Raw genomic sequence first — 21,656 nt, 5'->3', positions numbered from 1 at the left:
CCCTCTGCAAAGCCTCCTACCGAACCCTGTACCAAAATCCCCCTTGCTTCCCGTCCTACTCACCCTCGTTGCCTGCCTTTGCTTTCGCAACCCGTTTTAACTCTCGTATACACCCACCCGCCCGCTCTCCCATCACTCCATCCTCCCCGACCTCCCTTTAACTATTAAAAAATATCTCTACAATTTTAAATGACATCTGTCAGCGGCGTGAAGAAAAAGGAAGCGAGGGAAAGGGAAGAGTTCAGAGAGAGTTTTCTCCACCCTGCTCTTTTCCCATCCCTCTCATTGTCAAACTTTGAAAAGTGTGTCGTTGACTTTTTTCCCTCCATGTATTTCATTTCCTCTGAGTGATTAGCTGGTACACATTCTGACAGCTCAACCAAAACTGGGGATTTCACTTCTCTCCTTGTCCCCTTCGTTCAGATGATGAGCATAAACCCTTTTCGGAGAGGCCCTTGTCATTCACAGCGTTGTTTTTGAGTGTCAGGAATGTTGCATCTGATCAGTTTCCTTACATTGCATATTAGAAAGAAAGCCCATCAAAACCAACAACATTTGAGTAAACATTTAACACTTACGTTTTAACTGCTTATGATATTCTCAATAGACGTGGTGCATGCAATAAAAACGTGTCTTACTTTAAGCCTTTTTACAAAGTGTGTCAGTAGAACAGCTAGTACTGTATAGATGTAGTTTTAAGCTTTCTTGGATACAAACTGGTTCATTCTTCTGGTTAATTGTGGATTCAGCCATTGATCATCTGTATCTATTTAGAGTTAATGTCCAAAACAATGTCTCCTGTGACGTCAGCAGTGAAAGAGTTTAATATGAAAAGCAAAATATTCAAGACATTTTCAGTCTGAAATATTTAGACACATACTGTACATCAGACAAATATGACTCTTTCACTTTTGTATAAGCGTTACGTCTTCCACAGGATTAAACAATTAATTTAACTCACTTATGATTAGCTTCCTAAAAATGCTGACTAGCGACTTCTGCTACAGTATGTGCCCTCCCCTCTTCTTCTCATGTTTTTTTTTCTGCCTCATCTCCCCCAACTATTACAGTAATAAATGTCACAAAAAATGGATAAACCAAACAGGTTCCTGCAGAACAGAAATACTATACAGGAGTACAGTGGAATAGAAAAATAATGGAAGATTTCCACATTTGAGAGCCCTGAGAAGCAACTCATGGCCATCACTCATATATTACTGTATCATTGTCATCACTGTTTAGCTGAATAGACAAATTTAAACAAATGGAAAAAATCACTGGTCTTCAGGGAACAATTTTCAGTTGAAAAAGCCCCTTGAGCTTATGAGCTTAAACCTCATAAACATCCATATTGGGAAAGAAAATGATCAATTCACTTAGTGAAAACTCCCTGACACGCATCTTTTCTTGACGTGTGCTGTCTGAACTCCGCGATTCCAGTGGGCGGTCGCGTTTTGACACAATTGTTTACTGTGAGTAAATCAAGGGAGGATGCAGCAGCTCACACATTGTGATTTACTGCTTTGGTCCTAGTGAGGATAAACAAAAAAGCAGATAAGGAATTTGCATTTTTGTTTGGGATACATTTTATTGTTGCACCACTATAATGATGTTAATTTTATCTGCATTTGACATTGATACGCTCCAGAAGGCTTAGATATGAACATAATTACTACTGTTGAAGAAATCCTAACATGTTGCATTACTTTACCTGTATTTGTTACATTTGTGTCTGGGTATGAAGCCATCACTCCTACAGGATTTTCTTTCAACCTTTTAAATTTATTTTATCTCCATTTGCCATAGCTCTTTTTTTAACCTGTCCATGTGTAGCAGAAAGCTGCACAGTGCACCTCAAAGTTATTCTTGTTTTTATGTCCAAGATGAGGCGGTAGCACCCCTTACATTGTCAGCGTCAACATGCATATGCTTGATATTGCATCAGCATGTAACACATTGTCATCCATGAAGATTATTGCCAACCTGGCTGTATTATGTTGTCACTGTGGATGTGGTCTGTTTTTTTTAGCTGACAGTGTTGATGTGCTTCTTTGAAACGGGTCCCAGCCCTCTCAATCAATTTTGGTGTTTGTTTCTCCACTTTTATTTATTTTTATTTATTTATTTTTTTTGCAGAGAGCACATCTGTTGGACAACACAGAGAAGCTGGAAAGGTCATCACGGAGGCTGGAGGCCGGTTACCAGATAGCTGTAGAAACTGGTATGTGTTCTCTTTTGGATTGGTTCGGGAAGGAGTGGGGGGGCTGTTGGGAGAGGGTTCAAGATAGTGGTGAAGATGAGTGAGCGACAGCAAATTGTCTCGCTCATATGCGGGGTGGGTCTATATGTGTATTTGGTGGGTGTACGAAGGGTGGGTTGGGTTGAAGAAACCTCTTTCCTTGACGTCTGATGACATTTTCGGGTGCACATCAAAGACGAGCCAGGGAGGGAAAGAGAGAGATGTACAGGCGACAGATTGAGCTCTGCTCCTGAAGAAAATTCATGCATCGCTGTGGCTTGTGTGTCTGTTTTGTGTACGTGTGTGTTGGGTCTGTAGCGGTGTGTATTTTTTCACAAACAGACAGGGGGTCTATGAAAATAAACACCGTCAGCGTTCCTCCTGAAGTTCTTAATTTAGGAGTGAAGAAGGAAGAAAAAAATAATATCATTTTCTAAATAAACCATCCAAAAACACACAAACTCCTTTTTTCTCATTATCAAGGATGGTTTTTTATCTTAAAATAGGAAAAAAGCTCATTGGGATCTTAAATAGATTTAACCAGTTAGCATATTGTTTTTCTTCCTGTCTTCCTTCCTGACAGTCGCCACATTATTGAGGCACAGTGTATTCCTCAGAGATGTATCAAAGCTCATTCTTTCTCTGGCTTCCGTTGTAGTTTTGAAAAAGTTTGTCAATTTACACTATAATCGCAGGGTGGCTGGCATGTGAGACATCGACAGATTTAATAATTCAAGTCAAGGAAGGTTTGCACGCAGACCACTGGCTTTTGATGTTGGCAGTAACTTGCATTCACAAATTCAGAAATACAATCTGCATCCTCTGCTTAAAAATGTTGATTCAAACGTCTGCCGTTACCCGAGTTTCTGAAACTGTGTCGAATTCTGCGACAGCCGTCGGATTGTTAATTCTACGCAGCGGCACTGTCTCTTTCACTCGAGTGACTAGTTTTGATTTTGGATTCCCAGCTTGGTTGGTGTTCAGGAACTGGGCCATGGATCAGCAGTGTTCCTGGGCCCAGCGATTTATTATTTTTTGCTCTGTACTCAGCCAGAGCCCCTTGACCCTGTGTCACCGACGGCCGTCTCATCCACCGTGTGTGGGACTTGCTAAGAACAATGCCCATTTATCCTGCCCTGGTCTCGCACACTTGGCTCGGTCCACACCAGCTGTGGGGTTTGTTTGTGATTTTGTGGGGAAGCGTCGCCCCGTGTCTTTAATCCATGACCCCTTGCTTTGCTCCGCTGTCGATACCAAGCCTCCGCTCAGATGCACAACCTGAAATGGCAGGGTTTCTGGGTCAAACAGGGAATACATCTGCACAGGGAATATGCGCTCCTCCAATAGACTTATTACAAAGTATGTAAATAAAACTTTATTTGGTCTTATTTACTCATGTTCCCTCACAACCCTCCTCAGACATTTTCATGAAATACTACCTGCCCTGTTTATTGAGACACGGTGTACTAAGGATTCAGACTCTTCTCTTTGCAACAGTAGATTGTTTCCTCCGTTTGCTGCCGTCCTTTCCTCTTGTACAACAACAAACACAAAACAATTAAATAAATATCCACTTAACGCATTGTGCTTTATTAATGGGCATTATGAAAAAGGAAGTTGTTGTGGAATATGATACAGAGGTGTGGCATCCGCAGACGCTGAGCGAGAATAATTAGAGCGTTTAGTGTTTCTCCAATCAGACACTCTCTAGTCTCACTCTCGGTGCCTTTTCATGCCACCAACCTCAACCTCGTTCTCCAACATCTAAGATGTTTTTACGAAGAGCAGTTTAGCGTCATTATATTGCTGTAATTCAAAGATGCATTCTCCATCCACAATGACACAGTAGCCCCGAAGAACTGTAATTGACCAGTGGGGAAGTGGAACTAAAAGACATTTTGTTTCAAAGAGGTAGATCGTGAACAAAGAAATGGAGTAGAAACTCAGCTTTGCCCCTTTTTCTCTTCAGTGTCGACAAAATATCTCTTAATGACCAGGAACAAAAAAAGCCAGGATGCTTCTAGGTCACATTTAAGGGAAAAAAAGAGAGCTGTTAGTTCTAAGAAGAGATAAATCTTCATACAGCACCATTTTATCTGATTTTTTTGCATTTTTTTTCTACTACTCAGTATCTCTAGTGTATTTAGCGAAAACAAAGGCTTGCCAAAAGCAGTGAGAGCCCTCAGAGAGATACAGAGAAGACTCTTTGGACATGCAGCGCTATTTACCACACGCACCCTCAACAACCAGGGTCCTCTGTTTGTGTTATAAATAAAGTATAGAACTTCATTAGTGAGGAGCACTGACTTAAAAGCCCAGGCATAGCAACAAGCAGACACGGGGGCTAGCCCAGTTAAAGAGGGCCTAAATAAAGAGGGAGGGCACGCAGTTAGCCAGTTTAAAGACTTTTGAGTCAGGGGCATTTGAAATACCCAAATGTGGAGGCTTGACTGATGTTAAATCAAAGACATGGCAGATTTTAGTCCTTCCCTCTACAGTTGTAGAGATTTTGAATGATTTATGATTGCTTGTTTAGGAATGGCGGGTATGTCAGATAAGACATCTAAGTTGCAGTGATTAGCTATTCCACCTTTTTGATTATCATGCATTGAAGGACACAGAGAGAGAGGTCTTATAGCGACAGCTCATATGCCACATTAAGATAGTTTTGTCCAACCCAGCTTAATTAGCCCCTTATGTAATTAAAATGTACTGTTTACCCTTATGATGATTGAACATTCACATGACTTAGTATTAAATGTAAACTGGGATGATAAGGCTCCTGATCAGTAATATTATGGGCCCATTGTAGGAATGATAATTTGTGTATTATATGTGTTTATATATATTATAAACTATGTTGTTTGTTTTGGTTAAATATTTTATATAATTGCATTTTCATAAATGTGTTAAAATGAGAAGGCTGCTAATATTATGATAAATTCACCAGTAGCATCTCGGTGACAGTATTTAAAAACAGTACGATTCATTAATTAACTGGCAAATGGGGAGTTAATCTACTTTGAAAATTTATCTCCTTTTTAACTTGTTCAGTTGAAACAAATAACTTTGCAGTGGCAGCAAAATGAACTGAAACAAAGACGGACATAGACAAAAGCTTCGCTGCTCTGCATTTGAAAGATGGCCAGCAAGAGGCTGAGAACACTTCTTACGCGAGTGGTCTCGGTGTTTAGGGGGCTGTAATCAATCCCGCAAAATGAAAACAGCTCATTAGGGATCGATTTCAGTGCCGTTTAGATAAGCAGACAGGGCTGAGGCCTGGCCCCTGGGGGCCCCAGCCGAGCCCAAAGTTCACACCATGCCAGGTAGAGAGCAGCACCGCAGGCCATCAACTTTATTAGGAAGAAGATAAGCTGATTAGATCTTGTCAATCAAAGGTGCCAGTGACTCAATCATGGATCCAGGGGAGTTTTCTTTCTGTCTCTCCCCTTTTCTCTCTCTTCCCACTCACACAATGTCGCTCTCTTTTTGTGATAAATCATTGAAGCGGCCAACAAAGTGGCAGCCATTGCTGGGCTAAGCTAAGCAGCCCTGCAGTTGTCACTGAGGCAGACGCGCGAGGACCCTGTGATGATGTGACAACTATATTAAAGAGTACATCAATTTGTTTTAGAGCAGTTTGATTTTCAGCTGCAGTGGTATTAAAAGAGAGGGGAGGGCGGACGTGTCGGCGTCATCCAACATGATTCCAGTGGCAGAGCAAGGGGTGCTGGGACTGCAAGAAATAAATAGATAAATGACAGAGTGACGTGAAATAAATAAATATGTTTTTGTAAACATAAAAAAAATCTTCATGGCTCCCTTTTGATGCAGAGTGCGGCTTTGAGTCTTGCTGGGAGTCCATGGGCGCTGGAGTGGCCTAGTAACACAGCTCACGTTTGTCCCGACTCTGTGTTGCTCCCCCTCCATCTTCGTCTCTTTCTGTGTTTTCTCTCCCACTTGCTTTATTTCTCCCTCTTCCATCTAAAGATCAGACTCCGTGAGTCTTTTGGTGCTGGGCCACCAAAGTGGTGCCGCTTCTTAACTCCATAAGCAAACACGGAGCCAATGACATTATCAATCGCCTTTATGAAGCTCAAATGCTATTTTTAGCACAGCTCTTGGCAGTCTATTTTTATTACATACAAATAATGTTTTAGTCTTATAAAATAAATGTTATTTATTTGTTTGTCGTCATTGTAATCAGATATCTTTCTAATAAATTCCATACAATAGTAGAAGCAATATGTTTTTATTCTATTAAATTTCTAAATGATACCAGCAGCAGTCGGTGTATTATCATATTATTTATGAATATCTATATATATCTATATATATTTAAATAAAGTAGTTTCATTATGTCAATAACGCTTAGTATTTGTTTATATATTACATTGTATATTAACAAACCAGTTTAAGTTATTTAATGTTTTCTTTGAGACAAAGCATAATATACTGTGTATATTATATATATATATATATATATATATATATACTCTATAAATATACAGTATAAATGCAATGCAAATCTTTATATTATTTCTATGTTGCTAAATCTCACTTTTAGTTCATTCTCTCTGTTCTACAGTGTAGCCTGAATATTTTAAGGACTTCTTTTTAATTTTCCTTTTTAGAAGGACAGTTTGCTAAAGTGGATTTCCTTGAGGTATAGCATAATAAATCACTTTTTTGTAGGCTGATACAATTGGCATGTTGTATTGTGTTCAAAAAGAATATGAATTTTTTGATAATTGTTTGATTAATGGAGTTGGGAGCAAAGACTGAAATATTTCACAGCTTGAGTTTTCAACTGAGGAGAAAGGTTTTAAAGGAAAAGTATTCAAAAAGAAAATTATTATTCAAAACGCTCCCGAAATTTCGCTTGAAACCGTATTTCCTAAATATATATGCTTCAACGCATAACATCTTGCTCTCAGAAAAGCTAGCCGTGGGTGAGCTGTTTATCGGCAAACCCCTGGTGGATGAAAGGCGTAGCAATAATGATTTTTTCTCTCCTAATCGGACCTTGTCAGCAAGGCGTCTTATCGTGGAGAGGAAAATGACACCGATCCTATCGAAGAGCCTGGAGTCCGAGTCGGCGGCGTGTGTCCCCCCCAATCATGGCCGGCCGTGGCCTAGCCATATCTAGCGCCGCCACAAACAGCGAGCGATGCTTTTTTCATGTGGACTTCAAAAACGTTGCGAGTCATTAAAATTGCACCCGCGTTCGACAGCGGGGATCAGCCGCTTCGGAGCGAAAATGGGATGTGGGAAGAGGAGACTCGCTAAATGTGTTAATTCCATCCTCACATGTTTACGGCTTAATTTTAATCTGTTTGAGGGAGGGGGGGGGGTGGCGGGACGATTGGACGGGAGGCGGGGGGGGCAATGAGAAAGCCTCGCACTGCAATAAATCGCCATTATCTTTGACACCCTAGGACTCAGCTGTTCCAGGGATTTAGGGGTCCACTGGCAACAGTGTATATCGTAGGGCATGAAAACACTGTTTACGCTTGAACTGCAGTTGCTAAGGTGCAATCGCCAGTTTCTGGCTCCTCAGACAAAGGGCCTTACGCACACAATGGCCAGCTAGCATACGGACTCTCAATGGAAGAGCTCAACCAACACACTCAAGTATGTGTGCGCCTGTTTTCCTGGGTGTTGGTGTGTGGACAAGTCGGAATTTCCCTGTGTTTTGACTGTGTTGTCAAAAACATCCCGATATTAGCTTAAGTTAAGTGGGGCTAAGATGGCGCTGACCTGCTTGCGTAAACGTGTACAAACTTTCTACGAATACGCCTCCTGGATCAGGAGTAACACCTCAGTTCATTCCGCCAGCTACCATTAACTGCTAGCCTCCCTGTGTTCCTCTATTATATCTTCACACAGTGTTAGTTAGCATTAATAAAATTATGAGAAAATCTAATAATTAGACCTTTAGTCAGTTATTAGCTTCAACAAGCCTCTCAACATAATGAGACTCTTGGAAGTAATGATCTGACTAGAGAGCTCATTGGAGCTTTGCTGCTCAGTAAGACATGAGACAACACTGCCGAGGCGAATCGATGCGATTTTAATGAAATCTGATCTACATTTGAGCGATTTTTATCAAATGTTCAAGTGGTTTCACTTTGTTTACATTTATGCACTTTTCGTACACAACCCAATGACTTGATCAACTTTTCTCCCCAATCATGGTCCCTTTAAGCGTAACATAGACTTTTTGGGACTTTTACATCGCTTCGTACCTCCCTAAGACAGATATAGAAATGAACACAAAATGAGCTAATTGCAACTTAAATAAGTGCCCAATGTCACTTTGTCACAACCTTGAGTTAAATCAAGTCGGCCCAGTCTGTAAATTGGTCTATATTCTTGATCAAACCTCATCCACATCATTTATTGATATAATCTAAGCCTTATCTGAAGGTACGAAACACCCTCCAATTGCTAGATAGTGGTATGCCACTATATCTTAAAAGACACTTTCGTCCCAACCTTAAATCAGATTTTCTTTCTATTTTTAGGTTACAATAACTAAAAAGATACCCCCTGCCTTCTTGCATGCAGACAGAAAAAAGTGTAGCATTGACCTCTGGCTGACACAGAGAAAGCTAAGGAAGGGAGGGGGAGACAGAGAGAAAGAAAGCAGCAGAAAGAGCGACAGAAAGGAGAGAGCTAGGACAACAACTGTGGAGAGCCGCATAGGGTTAAAGAAAAACAGTTTCAGACGGAAATGGGAGACAAAAGCGAGGACTCGGAGCCCCCATGGGTGCCTTAAAGAGACGCTACATCTGAAGTGTTGAAATATTAAAAACTATAAGGGAGAACCAAAGAAAATAAATAAATAAAAATACTAATTAAAAAGGTGAAATGAAGTAAAGGAGAGGCGGTGCGCGATAATTGTGCAACCTTGTCACCTGAGGATGTACATTTCAAAATATACGTTTTTGTTGAGAATGATGACGAGAGGATGCACGTGAGGTCAAATTCAACAGGGAAGAAAAAAAGGGCAACTGCGAATAGGTTTCAACCGAGAGGCTTTGAGAAAGAGATGACCACGTCCAAAACTCACACAAATTAAATAAATGTTTTTGTTTATCATCTTATATTTGACCACTAACCTGCCTTACATATGTTTTCACCGACGGCATCGACCTTTGTTGTTTACAAGAGACGAGCAGCTACAAAGCACTCGAGTAACGACAACTGAGTCAAACTCCTATTAGCGGCGCGTCCTCACAGCGAGTCTTCTGTCGAGCTAGCACACAGAAATGGGCATTTATTTGATGCACATTCAAGAGCATTTTACACAAGACAATTGCTGAAGGGAAAGTGATCGTTTAACATTTTAGTTTTCTCCTGCATATCTCCATTTGTGAGTTGTTTAAAATAAATTCAGCAGATTTTTTATATTTGATGTCTCCACTTTTCTATGCACTCATTTAAAGTAGATCAAATAAATAGAACTGTTTTTTATTTTTTGTTTGTTTTTTATCATTTTAAGTACATCCAGATTTAGTCCAATTAAAACAGATTTTTTACATTGGTGTTTACTGACACAAGAATCAACTATAATTATTTATCAAATTTTAAAAATAAACATTTGACAGGTTATGAGCTTAATAGAAGCCTTCTACCAGTAACAATAATGTAGCTTCCAGTCAGTCAAAGGCAAACTTTGTATTCTACAAATATACATTGTAATAATAAATTAAAACACACAATACTTGCATATAACTAATAAACAGTCAAATAAATTTAAATCTCAAATAAGTCCTGTTTTCCTATAATACAGAAATCCATTCATCCTCCTTATATTTATCACCTTTGACATTAAATACATTTATAAACTGATTTGTTTAAAAAACAAGTTCTATCTATTTTTTTAATTGATGATCTTTTTTTTCCTATTGCCATGTAGACTGTAACATGGACATTGACAATTTAAAGGGTGTTCATCAGAGGCTTCTGGAAAACTTCATACTTTTACTTTGAAATGACACAAACATTTGTTTTTCATTTTTACTTTAATTCTAAGCAGCACAGCTATACTTAATGTAAAGACTATACGATTAATGCTTTTTACCGATCTGTAGTATGTTAATGTTGCAAAAAGGGTAATATTAAATAATTTTGACAATGAGGCAGGAACTGCATTAAAATAGTGAGGAAATAACAAGAGCAGCTGCCTTTAGCTGAATGTGGTGAACCTGCTGCTTTGTTGTCAGAGTCATTTAGTGGATGCACTGTGTCACTTGTCTCTGTAGCCCCGTGTGCCGCGTGGCATCTTTACTATGCGCTTGCTTCATACGCTTAGGTTGAGATTTCTTGGTCTGAATTTAACATTAGATGTGTTTTGATCCTGGCACATAAACCATGCAGGACTCAACGCCGTCATTAGCCCTTTATTAATCCGCGTCTTCTGAGATATTTCCCGAGCTTTGCACTCCACAAGACACGCAGCGACGCTGTGCGAACACAGCGACGGGCGTCTCCGTCTGTCCTTGCGTCTCTCTTCTTCAGTGGTGGCCCCAAGGAGCGCACCCCCTTCCTCCTGTCCTGTGCCCATCAGACAGGGTGCCCGCCCGTTTAAGACACCCGGGGAACATGAAACAGGGCCGAGCCGAGATGTCAGCTGGTTGCCCCATCTGCCAGTCAGTGGGACGGTAAAGCTTTTGTCCTGGGGGATAACCTTAGGAGTCCTGCGCGTGCTGCTCAAGTGTGGATGTGGATGTGCTTTCTAGCTAGCCGCCGTCAACATGCTGACATTGTCCTTTTTCATTCACGCGTACGCACAAGATCGTTGCATTTTGACCAAAATGACTGAAACTTAAATTTAGATTGACTGTTGTCAGATCAGGCAGAAATAATTAGTGTTTATCACAACATAGCATATTTGACAAAAATTTCAAGGGAGTGAAAGTACTGTCCTCGACATGATTGAAGTTAATTGGTCTCATTTCAGATCTGCTGACTTCTTGTGTAAACCACAGTTGGTGGCGCTGTAGTCGGGATTTTAAATTGCCTGGAACTTTTCTCTATCCTTTCTCTGTTCCCCTGTTAAATAACATAACCTTGACGGTACAAACAGTTTGACTCCCATATAAATGAAGCGAGGTAGCGACGGGATGGAGGCTGGCCGGCTCGTTGAATCCAATCACAACTCCACTCGTGCATTCTGAGCTTTGGTAGATAGGCTGCGCCCTTGAGCTGCTTTAGGAGGGATGCGCTGCTTGTTCTCACTCTTTAAGAAGGTGCTGAAAGGAGGCCTCTGTGCATGCACCAATGCACACACATAATCCTTTGGACGGGTCTATGTGAGCCCGAGCGTTCCTAAAAAGAGAATGCACGCAGACAGCATGAATTTATTTATTTACCACTGAGTTATGCTTTTGTAGTTGTGCCTGTCAAAGATATCAGCACAAGTTAATGTGTGCTTTTTGTGTGTCTGAGTGTGTGTGTGTTTGTGTGTCTACTGGTAATATGTGCGTGTTGCAGTTTATAATCGCAAAGTCATCGTTTTCCTGCGCTGTAATCATTTTTAGTCAACTTTGACTATTGACTGCCATCTAGAAAGCTTCTCTTAAGTGGTCTACATAGTCCCCATTCTCACATCAGTCACTCTCACCCCATGATGTATGTGATACTCCTGAAGGGCTGATGTATGCAGAGCTGCACCGGCAGGTCCTCGCTGAACATATCTATGATCTCGGGTTACTCAATCATCAATCAGGGCCAGCTGCAGCGTACTGTACTGTTGCCCGTCTTTTAAAGCTTAGTTGTGAAGGACTGGCTAAGATGGCCTAAGGGACACTTTCCTTGGTCTGGCCCGTCTCAGGTTTGATGTGGATATGTGCGTGCTTGGGACTACACACAGAACAGAGTTGACACGTTGATGACTTTTTTAATGTTTGCTAGCGGTTGTGTGATAGTGGGGATGTACTTAGTGTTATTTTAAAACATTTTTGGTACCGCTTTTAGACATTTGTTTGACATTTTCCTGCTCAGTAAGCAGCATGGAAGTTTTATGGTTTTTGGATAATTCTGGTCAATATTAACCTTTAATTTCATAATGCAGAAATTACAAAATTTATTCTCTATCAATAGACTTTGTTGTTGTGATATATAATGATTTAATAATAAAAAATTATTTTGCAAGCATTGTTTTTAAACATTTGTTAAATCCTACCTATTTAAGAATAATAATAATCTGTGGAGTAAAATATGTGTAAATATTCACCGTGCATTGATCAAAACCCACTGCCTTGCAATTGACTTAATTCATGACAATGCAGAACATCAGTTTCAGACAATAAGGGCAGCGAGCGTAGACAAAGAAGGCAACGGAAGCAAGCAGCGCCACAGAATCAAAAAGAACTATACGCTCTGTCCACAACGCTACCATGAATTCATTATGTTATCCAAAATGGTCATCCACTACCATACAATATTGTAGTGATGGAGTTGTCTGCCAATTTCCCTGAGCGCTTGAAGTGATGTATTGTGCCATTTTAATGAGCTGTTTAGACTAGTGGCCAGTTACTTTTGGGCTGAAACCAGCTCAATGAATAATTGTTATTGCCTCTTAAAGGCCAGATGTATGGAATTCATGCAGATTTAGACTAAAAGGGAAACTGTGTGCGTGTGTGTGCGAGGGTGTGAGGGTGTCTTGGACTAATAGTATTCCAGATGTCCCTCTTTTATGTAAGTCACACACACACATACACACACACTGTAAAAGAACAGAACAGATGATGGTGATGATGATTAGGATCTTAAGCATATGGAGATGCTGTGTTGAGTGTTTGTGTGCATGTGTGCGAGTGTCTGTGCGACTGTGGCATTTTTGAACATTCCTGCTCCCTCCGTCTTTTGTGGCAGGTTCACCCATCTCTCCTGGGGAGGCCTTCACTCCCAATTTAGACGCAAACATCGTCAAGTGACAGCTATGGCTCCGGCACCCTACCTTTGCGATATGACTACAGTTAACTTAACAAGTCTCGATATGTGAGCTCCCGCTTTGATGTAATTGATTTGAGTGGTTTGAACATCTTTCTTGCTGGGAAGTTGAAATTTTTGGTAGAGCTGTCAAGATGATCTTCAGAGGGATACGGGTCATTTCTGTCACATTTCTGGTCTTTTATCATATTTCACATAATCTGCACTGTGTTGTTTGTGCCTGGATGTCCATTATAAAGTTATTGGTTTGCCTCAGCTGCAGTATTTCCCTGCAGAAATCTCAACCACAGGTACAGTATCAGGATGGGCTTGTACACACTCCATCAGCCCATTGTAGACTGTCCACGAATAAGAGTAGATACAGAACTGTTCACCCTTTGCACGCGAGTCAAGCGTCTGTCGCGTGCGCCTGCCTGTGCTGAAGTTGCGATGGGCGGCGAGGGCGCGCGTCTTGAGCCACCTGGATTTATTTGGGCCAAACAAGAGGGGCTCGTGTCTGTCTGGGCCCCTTTGCTGTCTGCAGCGGGGGCCTCGTAGCCACGAACAGAAGGTGCCTCCTCACAACTCGCACCTGAGCTCCTCGCAGCCTGGGACCAATCCCCCTCCAACGCTCGTCCCATCCGCGGAGCCTCCGCTGCCCTCTGCATCCTTCCCACTGCTCTCCCAGGCTCTGGCCTGGCCTACTTTTACCTCTCACACTCTGGCCCCTTTGATGTCGACTACATCGGCCCGTTCCACAGATCATGTGTACATTTGAAAATGGCCCCTTTGCTCAATCCTCAGTCTGTTTACGAATATACATTTCACAGGATGCGTAGTTAATGGTCTACAAAGAGAAGCATTCCCTCTCATGTATTAGCTGTGCTTATCACAGTAAATGATGCTAAGGTTTGCAGTATGAACCACTCTTCCATTCGCCCCCTTCTCTTTTAGACGCTCCTGCTTGTTTCCTTTTTCTGTTAACGCTTCTTTTTTCCCCTACACGTCTCTGAGCACTGTTCTTGGAAAAGCAGATTTATTCAAGGAGGAAATGTGTGTTTGCTTGTCTGTTAGCATCTTTTTTATTTAGTCTTGAAGTGACAGGGTGTGAAGCTGGGTAGGCGTGTGCATCTCAGAAGTCAAAAGCACAAACACTAACAAGACACAAAGTTGGCTGCCTTAGTGTTGAAGGTAAATCAACTCTGAACAGCAGGATTCATATTTGGTCAGTGGATTTTGTCACATGATCTCAATAAAGTGGGGCAGATTTCTCTGAATGTCCACCTTGGATCCTGTGAAAGGCATTTAACTTCATTTTGACACGACCAGACCCAATAATATCAGTTTCAGTTTTATCAGGTTTGTTTTTACAAGCTGTTCTTCTGTTCTGGTAACGTTTCTCACTGCATGTCATTTGCTTAACTGTAATAAATAATCTGGCGACCCAAGCTTGACAGTCACCAGCTTTTCTGTTTTGCTTCAAATTAACTTTTGACAGCTTGTAAAGTGACTCTGCTTTGGTTACCCCCGTGCGACTGGCTCTTACCCAGGTGTTGCTAAACTCCATAACATAATATTAGCATAGGTTCAGCTTTCTTTAACGTCTCCCTGCGATAAATCTGGGGCTGTTTTGTCTCTGACATGCGCAGTGGACATTAATGAGCTACTCTAGGTTGTTTTAGACAGCGAACAGCATCTGTCACTTGCCCAAGGATTTATTATTGGCCTTTAGCAAATAGAGGGATTTGTCCCTTTAAGTGTTGTATACTCTGCGCTGACAACAATATTCCTGATCTGTTGGGTTGTAGTTGTACTAGACCCTTTGACTCTAAATCACAAGACCCATTGGCATTGACGTCTGATTCTCTCTTTTCTGGGAAAAGCCCACACTCACGAACGCTGAACCTGTAGGGGAAAGGCTGCAATGTAGAGGCTATCAAAGTGCTAATCAGTGTCCCTGTTGTTAGCTCCCCTGGACAAAGTGGTCAGCACCTAATGATGCAAACAGGCAAAGCAGGATGTGGCCCATCATTGTAACTAGTGGCATGGGAAACGCGGCAATTAATGGCAAGTTGTGGATGTGTCCGATTTAGTGGTTTCAAAAGAAAGTTGCCCCCTAACCCTGAAGCTGAAGTGAATGGATCATTGGGTTCTGCTAGCTGAAGAGGAGGAACCCTGGACCCATATTATTGTATAATAATATAAGCTGATTTTATGTGTAACCTAAGTTATTTGAAGGACATACACGGCTGTTGAGTCTTTGTCAGTTTTATAGTGTGTTAGTTAATTCTCAAAGATGTCTGGGACTGCAATTAGTGGATTGCTTTGAGCCGGGCCAACTTAGGGTGATGGGAGGTACTGCAGGGAGTCCCAGGAGCAGCAACATGAGGGAGGCTGGGGATAAAAGAGCCGCCCATTTTATAGTCCTGATGGAGGTTATATTTTCTGTGACAACTGGACCAGAGTAATCTAAATGTGTTAATAATCCCTTCAAAGGGCCTGGCGGCACATCAGTGAGAAGCCTCAGTGAACGCCAGTCCCCCGCTACACCCTGGTCCTGACTGCCCCACCCTCATTGACCCTCTGTCTCTGTCTCCTTTTTCATGTTTTTTTGCTCTTGATCTTATCTGTCATGTTCACGTCCAACGCTTCTGTTGACTCTCTTGACAAACTTGCTCAAAAGTTGCATATAAGACTGGATCTCCTGCTTTTTAAAATCAAACAAATATTCAAGCCCATCGCCACAAACCTATCATTTTGGAGCTTTTGCAGTAGAGACCCAAGCCCAGAAGGGGGCGTTTTGGATGACGGGGCTCGTTGGGCACCCTGTTGCTCCCCTCCTACCCCCTCAGACAATATGAAGTCAGACTTTCTAGGTTCTAATAAGTCCTATCTTTTGTTTGTGGATTAGCACAAAGGTCAGAGTTCATGAAAATGTCCAGATGGGGTCTCCATTGCTAAATATCCATACCTTCCGCCCCTAAAAGGAGTTTGAGGATCAATGGACACAATCGATGGGCATAGTGGTGGAGGTAATACTGAAAAAAGTTTGATTCCATGCATATTGATCAGAGTGAGGCTAAGACGCTGTAAGGCTATTGATTTTATTTTGAATTTGCACATTTTAGCTTGTTTGATTTACTGCAATTTGCCTATATTTGAGTTGGGTATGAGTACACAGCATCATGTGCAAAAGTTAGTTCCTACTCCTTTGTGTGTTTGGAAAAAACCTCATGATCTTCTTTTTTACCAATAAAGGCTGTCTTTCTTAAAGACCTAATTGCTGTGTTTTTGATAGTTTCGGGCAAATGCAACATTAATGAAGCAACATTTCAACTTTTTTATTGTGCTATTAGTTATTTAGCAAATATTAAGCTACAAACCTCTACTGAAGCAGGCCAAACTTCCCAGGAGTCGAAATTTACCTTGAAGTCAAGCCTTTAAAATGCTCACAGAAATATAGTTTATGACAATGAATACATTAGGGACAGAATGGGTTTATAGCCTCATATCTAAAACTCAGCCATTGTTGCTTAATCAACCTCATGAGTGTTACAGTACCTCAAGACCAAAATACCATTTAATCCTGTCCACACAATCTGTGATATCGGAACATGAATGTCAATTTCATGTTGATATTAACTTGCCTTTAGGAGTCTTTGCCAATTAGAGGAGCTGTGCCTCATTTAGCAGTCTAGTCTGAAGCGGTGTGTCAGGATCACTTTGAGGCATTTAAAAATGCATGGGGTCCAGGTGAGGTGGCTGGGCCGCGGCGGGACCTCAGGAAAAGTTTGGTTGGCGTCTCCGGAGAGGCTGTGTCCAGTGTATGTCAAAAAGGGGGCCCTGCTTAAATAATGGAGCGGCAGCATCAAAGGCCGCGGACGTCGTCTGGCTGACACGCCATACACCATGAAACAGTCTTTGTGTGCCTGTATAGTTTCATATAAATGTATATGTTTTTTGTGCGCTTCATGTGTACACAAATGCTCACAACTGGGCCCTCACTAGGTGGTGTGGCTCCCTGGGAAGGCTAGCATAGCTGCAAGCGCTGGAGGACTCATTGACTTTCTAATGATTAGTGGTCAGGCCCCCAGCCCATGCTACTACCAGGGGTTTGGCCTAGCCACTGCTGCTAGCCTGTGGCCACCGCCGTGCACCAGTATCGACTCACCCCCAGCCCCCTCTCTCTTTGGCCTGCTGGCGATGTGTCAAAACCTATTAGCACGGAGTTCTGCATCTGTAGAGAGGGATCATTTTAGGTTTATCTTTCTTGCTCTCGTCTTACTTCTCCACAGCCTCGTCCTCTCTCTCGCTCGCTCTCTCTCTCCCCCTCTCATTCTTCTCCTCTCCGTCTCATCCTCCTCCTCCGCCCTGCTAAAATGAAGAGAGAAACGCGCAGAAAAGAGAGTAACCTTTGACAAGAGTTGTTCCAGTTGTGGTATGTATGGCTGCGTATTGATCTGCATTGGCTTTAGGAAGTATAGAGAACAGAGTCAGTTAGTTGCCGCAGCTTTCAAGTCCCACACATGTTTTTTTTTCTGGGGAGAGACAAGGAAGTTTCGGATGCACATTGACCTTCCTAGGTCCCGTAAGCTATGGAGATTTGTTTAGAGATACCGGTGTAACGTGTATGTCTAAGAAATAAGTTCAAGAGTCTGTGATCTCATATGTAATCTTGTATCATGTTAATTTCCTGTTTGTGTGTGTGTGTTTCTTTTCTTTGTATGTGTGTGTGTTTGCTCCATTGTGCTGTGTATCACGTATAGTGAATCTCGCTCCTCTTCTTGTTGATGCTGACCTCTTGACACACTTGGCTGTTTCTTTTAAGTTATTGACAGACACAGGCAGTTTATCCAGATAACTATTTTAGAGAGTGGAACTTTATTTTTAAAAAGCTAAGCCATGGTTTGAATAAGAATAGATCTACACACACACAGTGAAGCAGCCTTCTAACCCAGCACTTCTCTCTCTTTTTATTTTTTTTCCTGATAAGCTCAATCTCCCAAGAGAAAAGTGTCTGTCAAAGACTTTGTCCAAACAAGAAATCTGTGGGAAAGAAACAGGAAAAAAGCTAATATTTCTCCATCACTGTTCATCAATCCATCTAGTGGTGAATTCATTATTTATTTATGGAACGTTGGGGCGCGTTATTTGAATAATGCGGGGTATGACGAAGGGGGAGCTGTACGAAAACAACAAAATGACAACCACACCAAAACCACCCGAGGGCACATGCCAACACAACGCATCAGTGTCATCCTTCCTTGCTTTGCCCCTGTGGGCTTAGTGCTCAGCAGGTAGCCACACACACTCACACACACACACACACACACATGAATTAACACACACATTAATATTTACTATAAAATATTTTAAAACACACTCACATGAATTTGCTTTTTTCACATTTGTACACAGAAACGCACCCAGTCGATAGTTTTCTGATAAACAAATATAGACTCTGCACCTACTAACTTTTGATAACACACACACACGCACACACACAAACACACTCCCACATACAACAAACACACATTCACACTCACTCGTGCACAGATGTATGCACCACACCCTCGGGCCCTGGAGACGGCAGCAGTGGCATCAGCAGCCTGATAGATGGATCCTGTCTCCTTGTGATCTCCACTTGTCAGACAAGCGTCACACAAAGCCCAAACACAAATCAAAAACCCAGGTATGGGGCACATGTCAGCTTGATAGGGTCTCACGAATGTCTTCCCATCCATCAGCAGGTAAGATGCTCATCCATCGACTTGGAATGAGGGTGTTGGTGAACCTGTCAGGCTGGTTGGGCTGTTGATGTAGCTTGTTTGCAGACTAATGCGTTGACGAATTGTGTTTGGTTCATGCTTTGTTGGTGGCGGCAAATACAGACAGGACATTAGTAGTGTTTATTGTTGGTTTTGCTACTGTAGTTTGTGCTAGTCGGGAAAGGCTTGATTCATATATAAAATGCATGTGTGAGAACATGACAACCACACACACAATCATGACTGGAGGAAGATCCTGCTTTACCTTTTAGGGTCAGTATTAGATCAAAACCCGCCTGTAGACCAAGGAATGGCTCTTCACTCAACGCTTGAATGTCACCCGCGAAAGCAGGCAGCTTGTCCAACAGCACGACACAAGACAGCACAGCACCTCACCCCCTTCCTGCTTGCCAGACAGGAACAGCCCAAACCAGACCACAACAAAAACAGGGGAGAGCCCACCTTTTGTTTACTATTCTCAAAGGTGGATCACGGACCAGGCCTGGTAAGGGATTGTGACAGAGGTGATGTCTAAATTAATCATTCATGCTCTCTCACATGGGCTACAGTTACAGCCTTGAAATATTAATGACAGCTCCAGAATAAATTTAATTCCTTTTTCTCTCTGATTATAATCCACAGGCGCGCTCACACACATGTTTATTTATGCCCTGGAGATGAGGTATGGGGTCACTCTCAGGAGTTTGTCTGCACACACAGACACACACTCAATCCTTCCCTCTGCCTCTTGCACTTGTGTCTCACCTCATTGTTTTGGAATATGTACATATTTTTCACATGTGGTGGGTGAGTGGGCTGTACTTATTATACATTATGTGCTTGTACCATCTAGGTATGATATACTGTATGAATACTGTGGAGCTGCAGCCAGGGCTTTTGTTTTGTTATTGTAATAAGGTGAGAGACTTTTTTATGCTTCTTTTTTTTTTTGGAGAGCACGACCTGATGGAGAAAAGAGGGTGCAGGATGTGTTCTGGCGTTCCCACATCTTGGTGGGAATTCAACGCACTGTCTTGCAATAATCTGATTTGCAAATTTAGATATGTCTGTGTTCAGGTCATGCCACTTCTGGATTTTGTAGCTCCAGTATTGTAGTCTTTCTGGGGCACTGTCAGTTTTACAGAGGTAACACAGTTCTAACCAAATGCTTTATATATTTAAGCTCAGCCATAAACATGACTGAATATTTACTATATGTGAAATGTTCCTAATATAAAGGTCAGGCTTTTGCCTGTCGTCCTATGTCTACAGATGTAGTTTTTCCTATCAGCCCATCTCACACCAACATAACCTGTGCACATAAGCTAATGATAAGTTGTTTGTCACCTTTCTTTTTCAGGCCTAAGTCCCCCTTTACTCCTCTTCACCCCTTGCTTTTTCTTCTGTAATGAAAGAAATGGAGGACGAGCCAAAGGCATTAACCAAGTTATTCCTTAATAAACCTTTGACATCAGTCCAATTTACTTAGTCTTTTGGCAGAAAAAAACTTAAATTAACTAAATTGAGTGTAAAAGTTTGAAATAAATACCTTAAATAGTTTATATCCAGTTGATGTTTGGCTGTAAGTTTCTTTTACTTTGCATATTTACAGGGTATAAAATGCTTAGTTTCCGTGTAGGCCTTCTTCTGTCACTGTTATTTTCTTCAACCAGCCCTTGTTTGTGCAATTAAACCACTGATGGGTCTAATTGCATATCATTCAGTTGTCATCTCCTCTCAGGAGACGGTCTCATGAGGAGAAGTAGCCTGTCAGCTCTCCCAAGTTTGCTCATTTAAATTCATCATGGTGCGCTAATGCTATTGTTGGGCCAGTCTCCTCGCACGCTGTCCACGTATCAAAGATAACTCTTCTGCCGTTTAGAGTTAAAAATAAAGCAGCAGTTTTGGGTCATGATCAGTTCTGATGTATTTGACACCAGTCCCTGTTGGTTAATTTTTCATTCCTCCTTTCCGGTGGAGCCACCAGCAGCATTCACACTCATTTGAAATGGTTCCTATCTCACGGCAGGTGCTTCTTTTCATGACACCGTTTGGATGTTGATTTCTAGCTTCCAAGGCTGTCAGGCAATTTCACACTAATCCCTCTTAATAAAATTGTATTTGGCAGTAAAGCATGTATTATATTATGCCATGCCCTGTGGAGTTACTGTGTTTATGCTCAGATTAAGGCGAGGTGCGACCGAGATGAGCTCTGTCATATAATCTGTTTTTCCTGCCTGCATCGGTTGTGTTCAGGCTTGTCCTGCCCCTCCACAGTTTGCCTGACACTGTGACATGACACTGGCCACAACTTCATGCTCTGTTTGAGGTCGGAACCATCAGTCAAGAGCTGTTTTGTCTTCTTCCTGTGCAAGCAGGCATGCACAAATGTTCTCCCCGTCTGATGGAGTGTGTGCGAGCGCTCCGTACATGAATATCTGTGCGTCAATGTGTGTATTTGTATATTTGTCTGTGTGATCCTAATGACGCCTTCCTCCTCGACTCTATTGGGCTGTCACCACACTTCTGGTGACTGTCAGACCCCCCCCGTACATATCTTGCTGAGATAGGTCATTTTTCAGTGTCAGGACAGACGATTCGCGTTGGCACCAGATAGATCCGGGACACGTTCCACTCATTATTCTCTGTTTGCATATGTCAGCTTCATGCACAAATACATGAGCTGCAAACCTATAGCATTTCTCCGA

General features: G+C 41.9%; 1 protein-coding gene across 4 annotated transcripts in view; it reads left to right on the top strand.

Moving 5' to 3' along the window:
- vti1a (vesicle transport through interaction with t-SNAREs 1A) overlaps positions 1-21,656 on the top strand; it is an 85,539-nt gene that overhangs the window by 25,587 nt on the left and 38,296 nt on the right. For all 4 annotated transcript variants that reach the window (XM_029133266.3, XM_029133267.3, XM_029133265.3 and 1 more), the window contains one exon: positions 2,137-2,221. In XM_029133266.3, coding sequence (XP_028989099.1) covers positions 2,137-2,221 — 85 coding nt within the window. The remainder of the gene's footprint in view (positions 1-2,136; positions 2,222-21,656) is intronic.

This window comes from Betta splendens, chromosome 19, assembly GCF_900634795.4.
Source record: "Betta splendens chromosome 19, fBetSpl5.4, whole genome shotgun sequence".
Taxonomy (NCBI): Eukaryota; Metazoa; Chordata; class Actinopteri; order Anabantiformes; family Osphronemidae; genus Betta; species Betta splendens.
The sequence above is the reverse complement of the archived record's forward strand: the minus strand, read 5'-3'. Positions and strand labels throughout refer to the sequence as shown.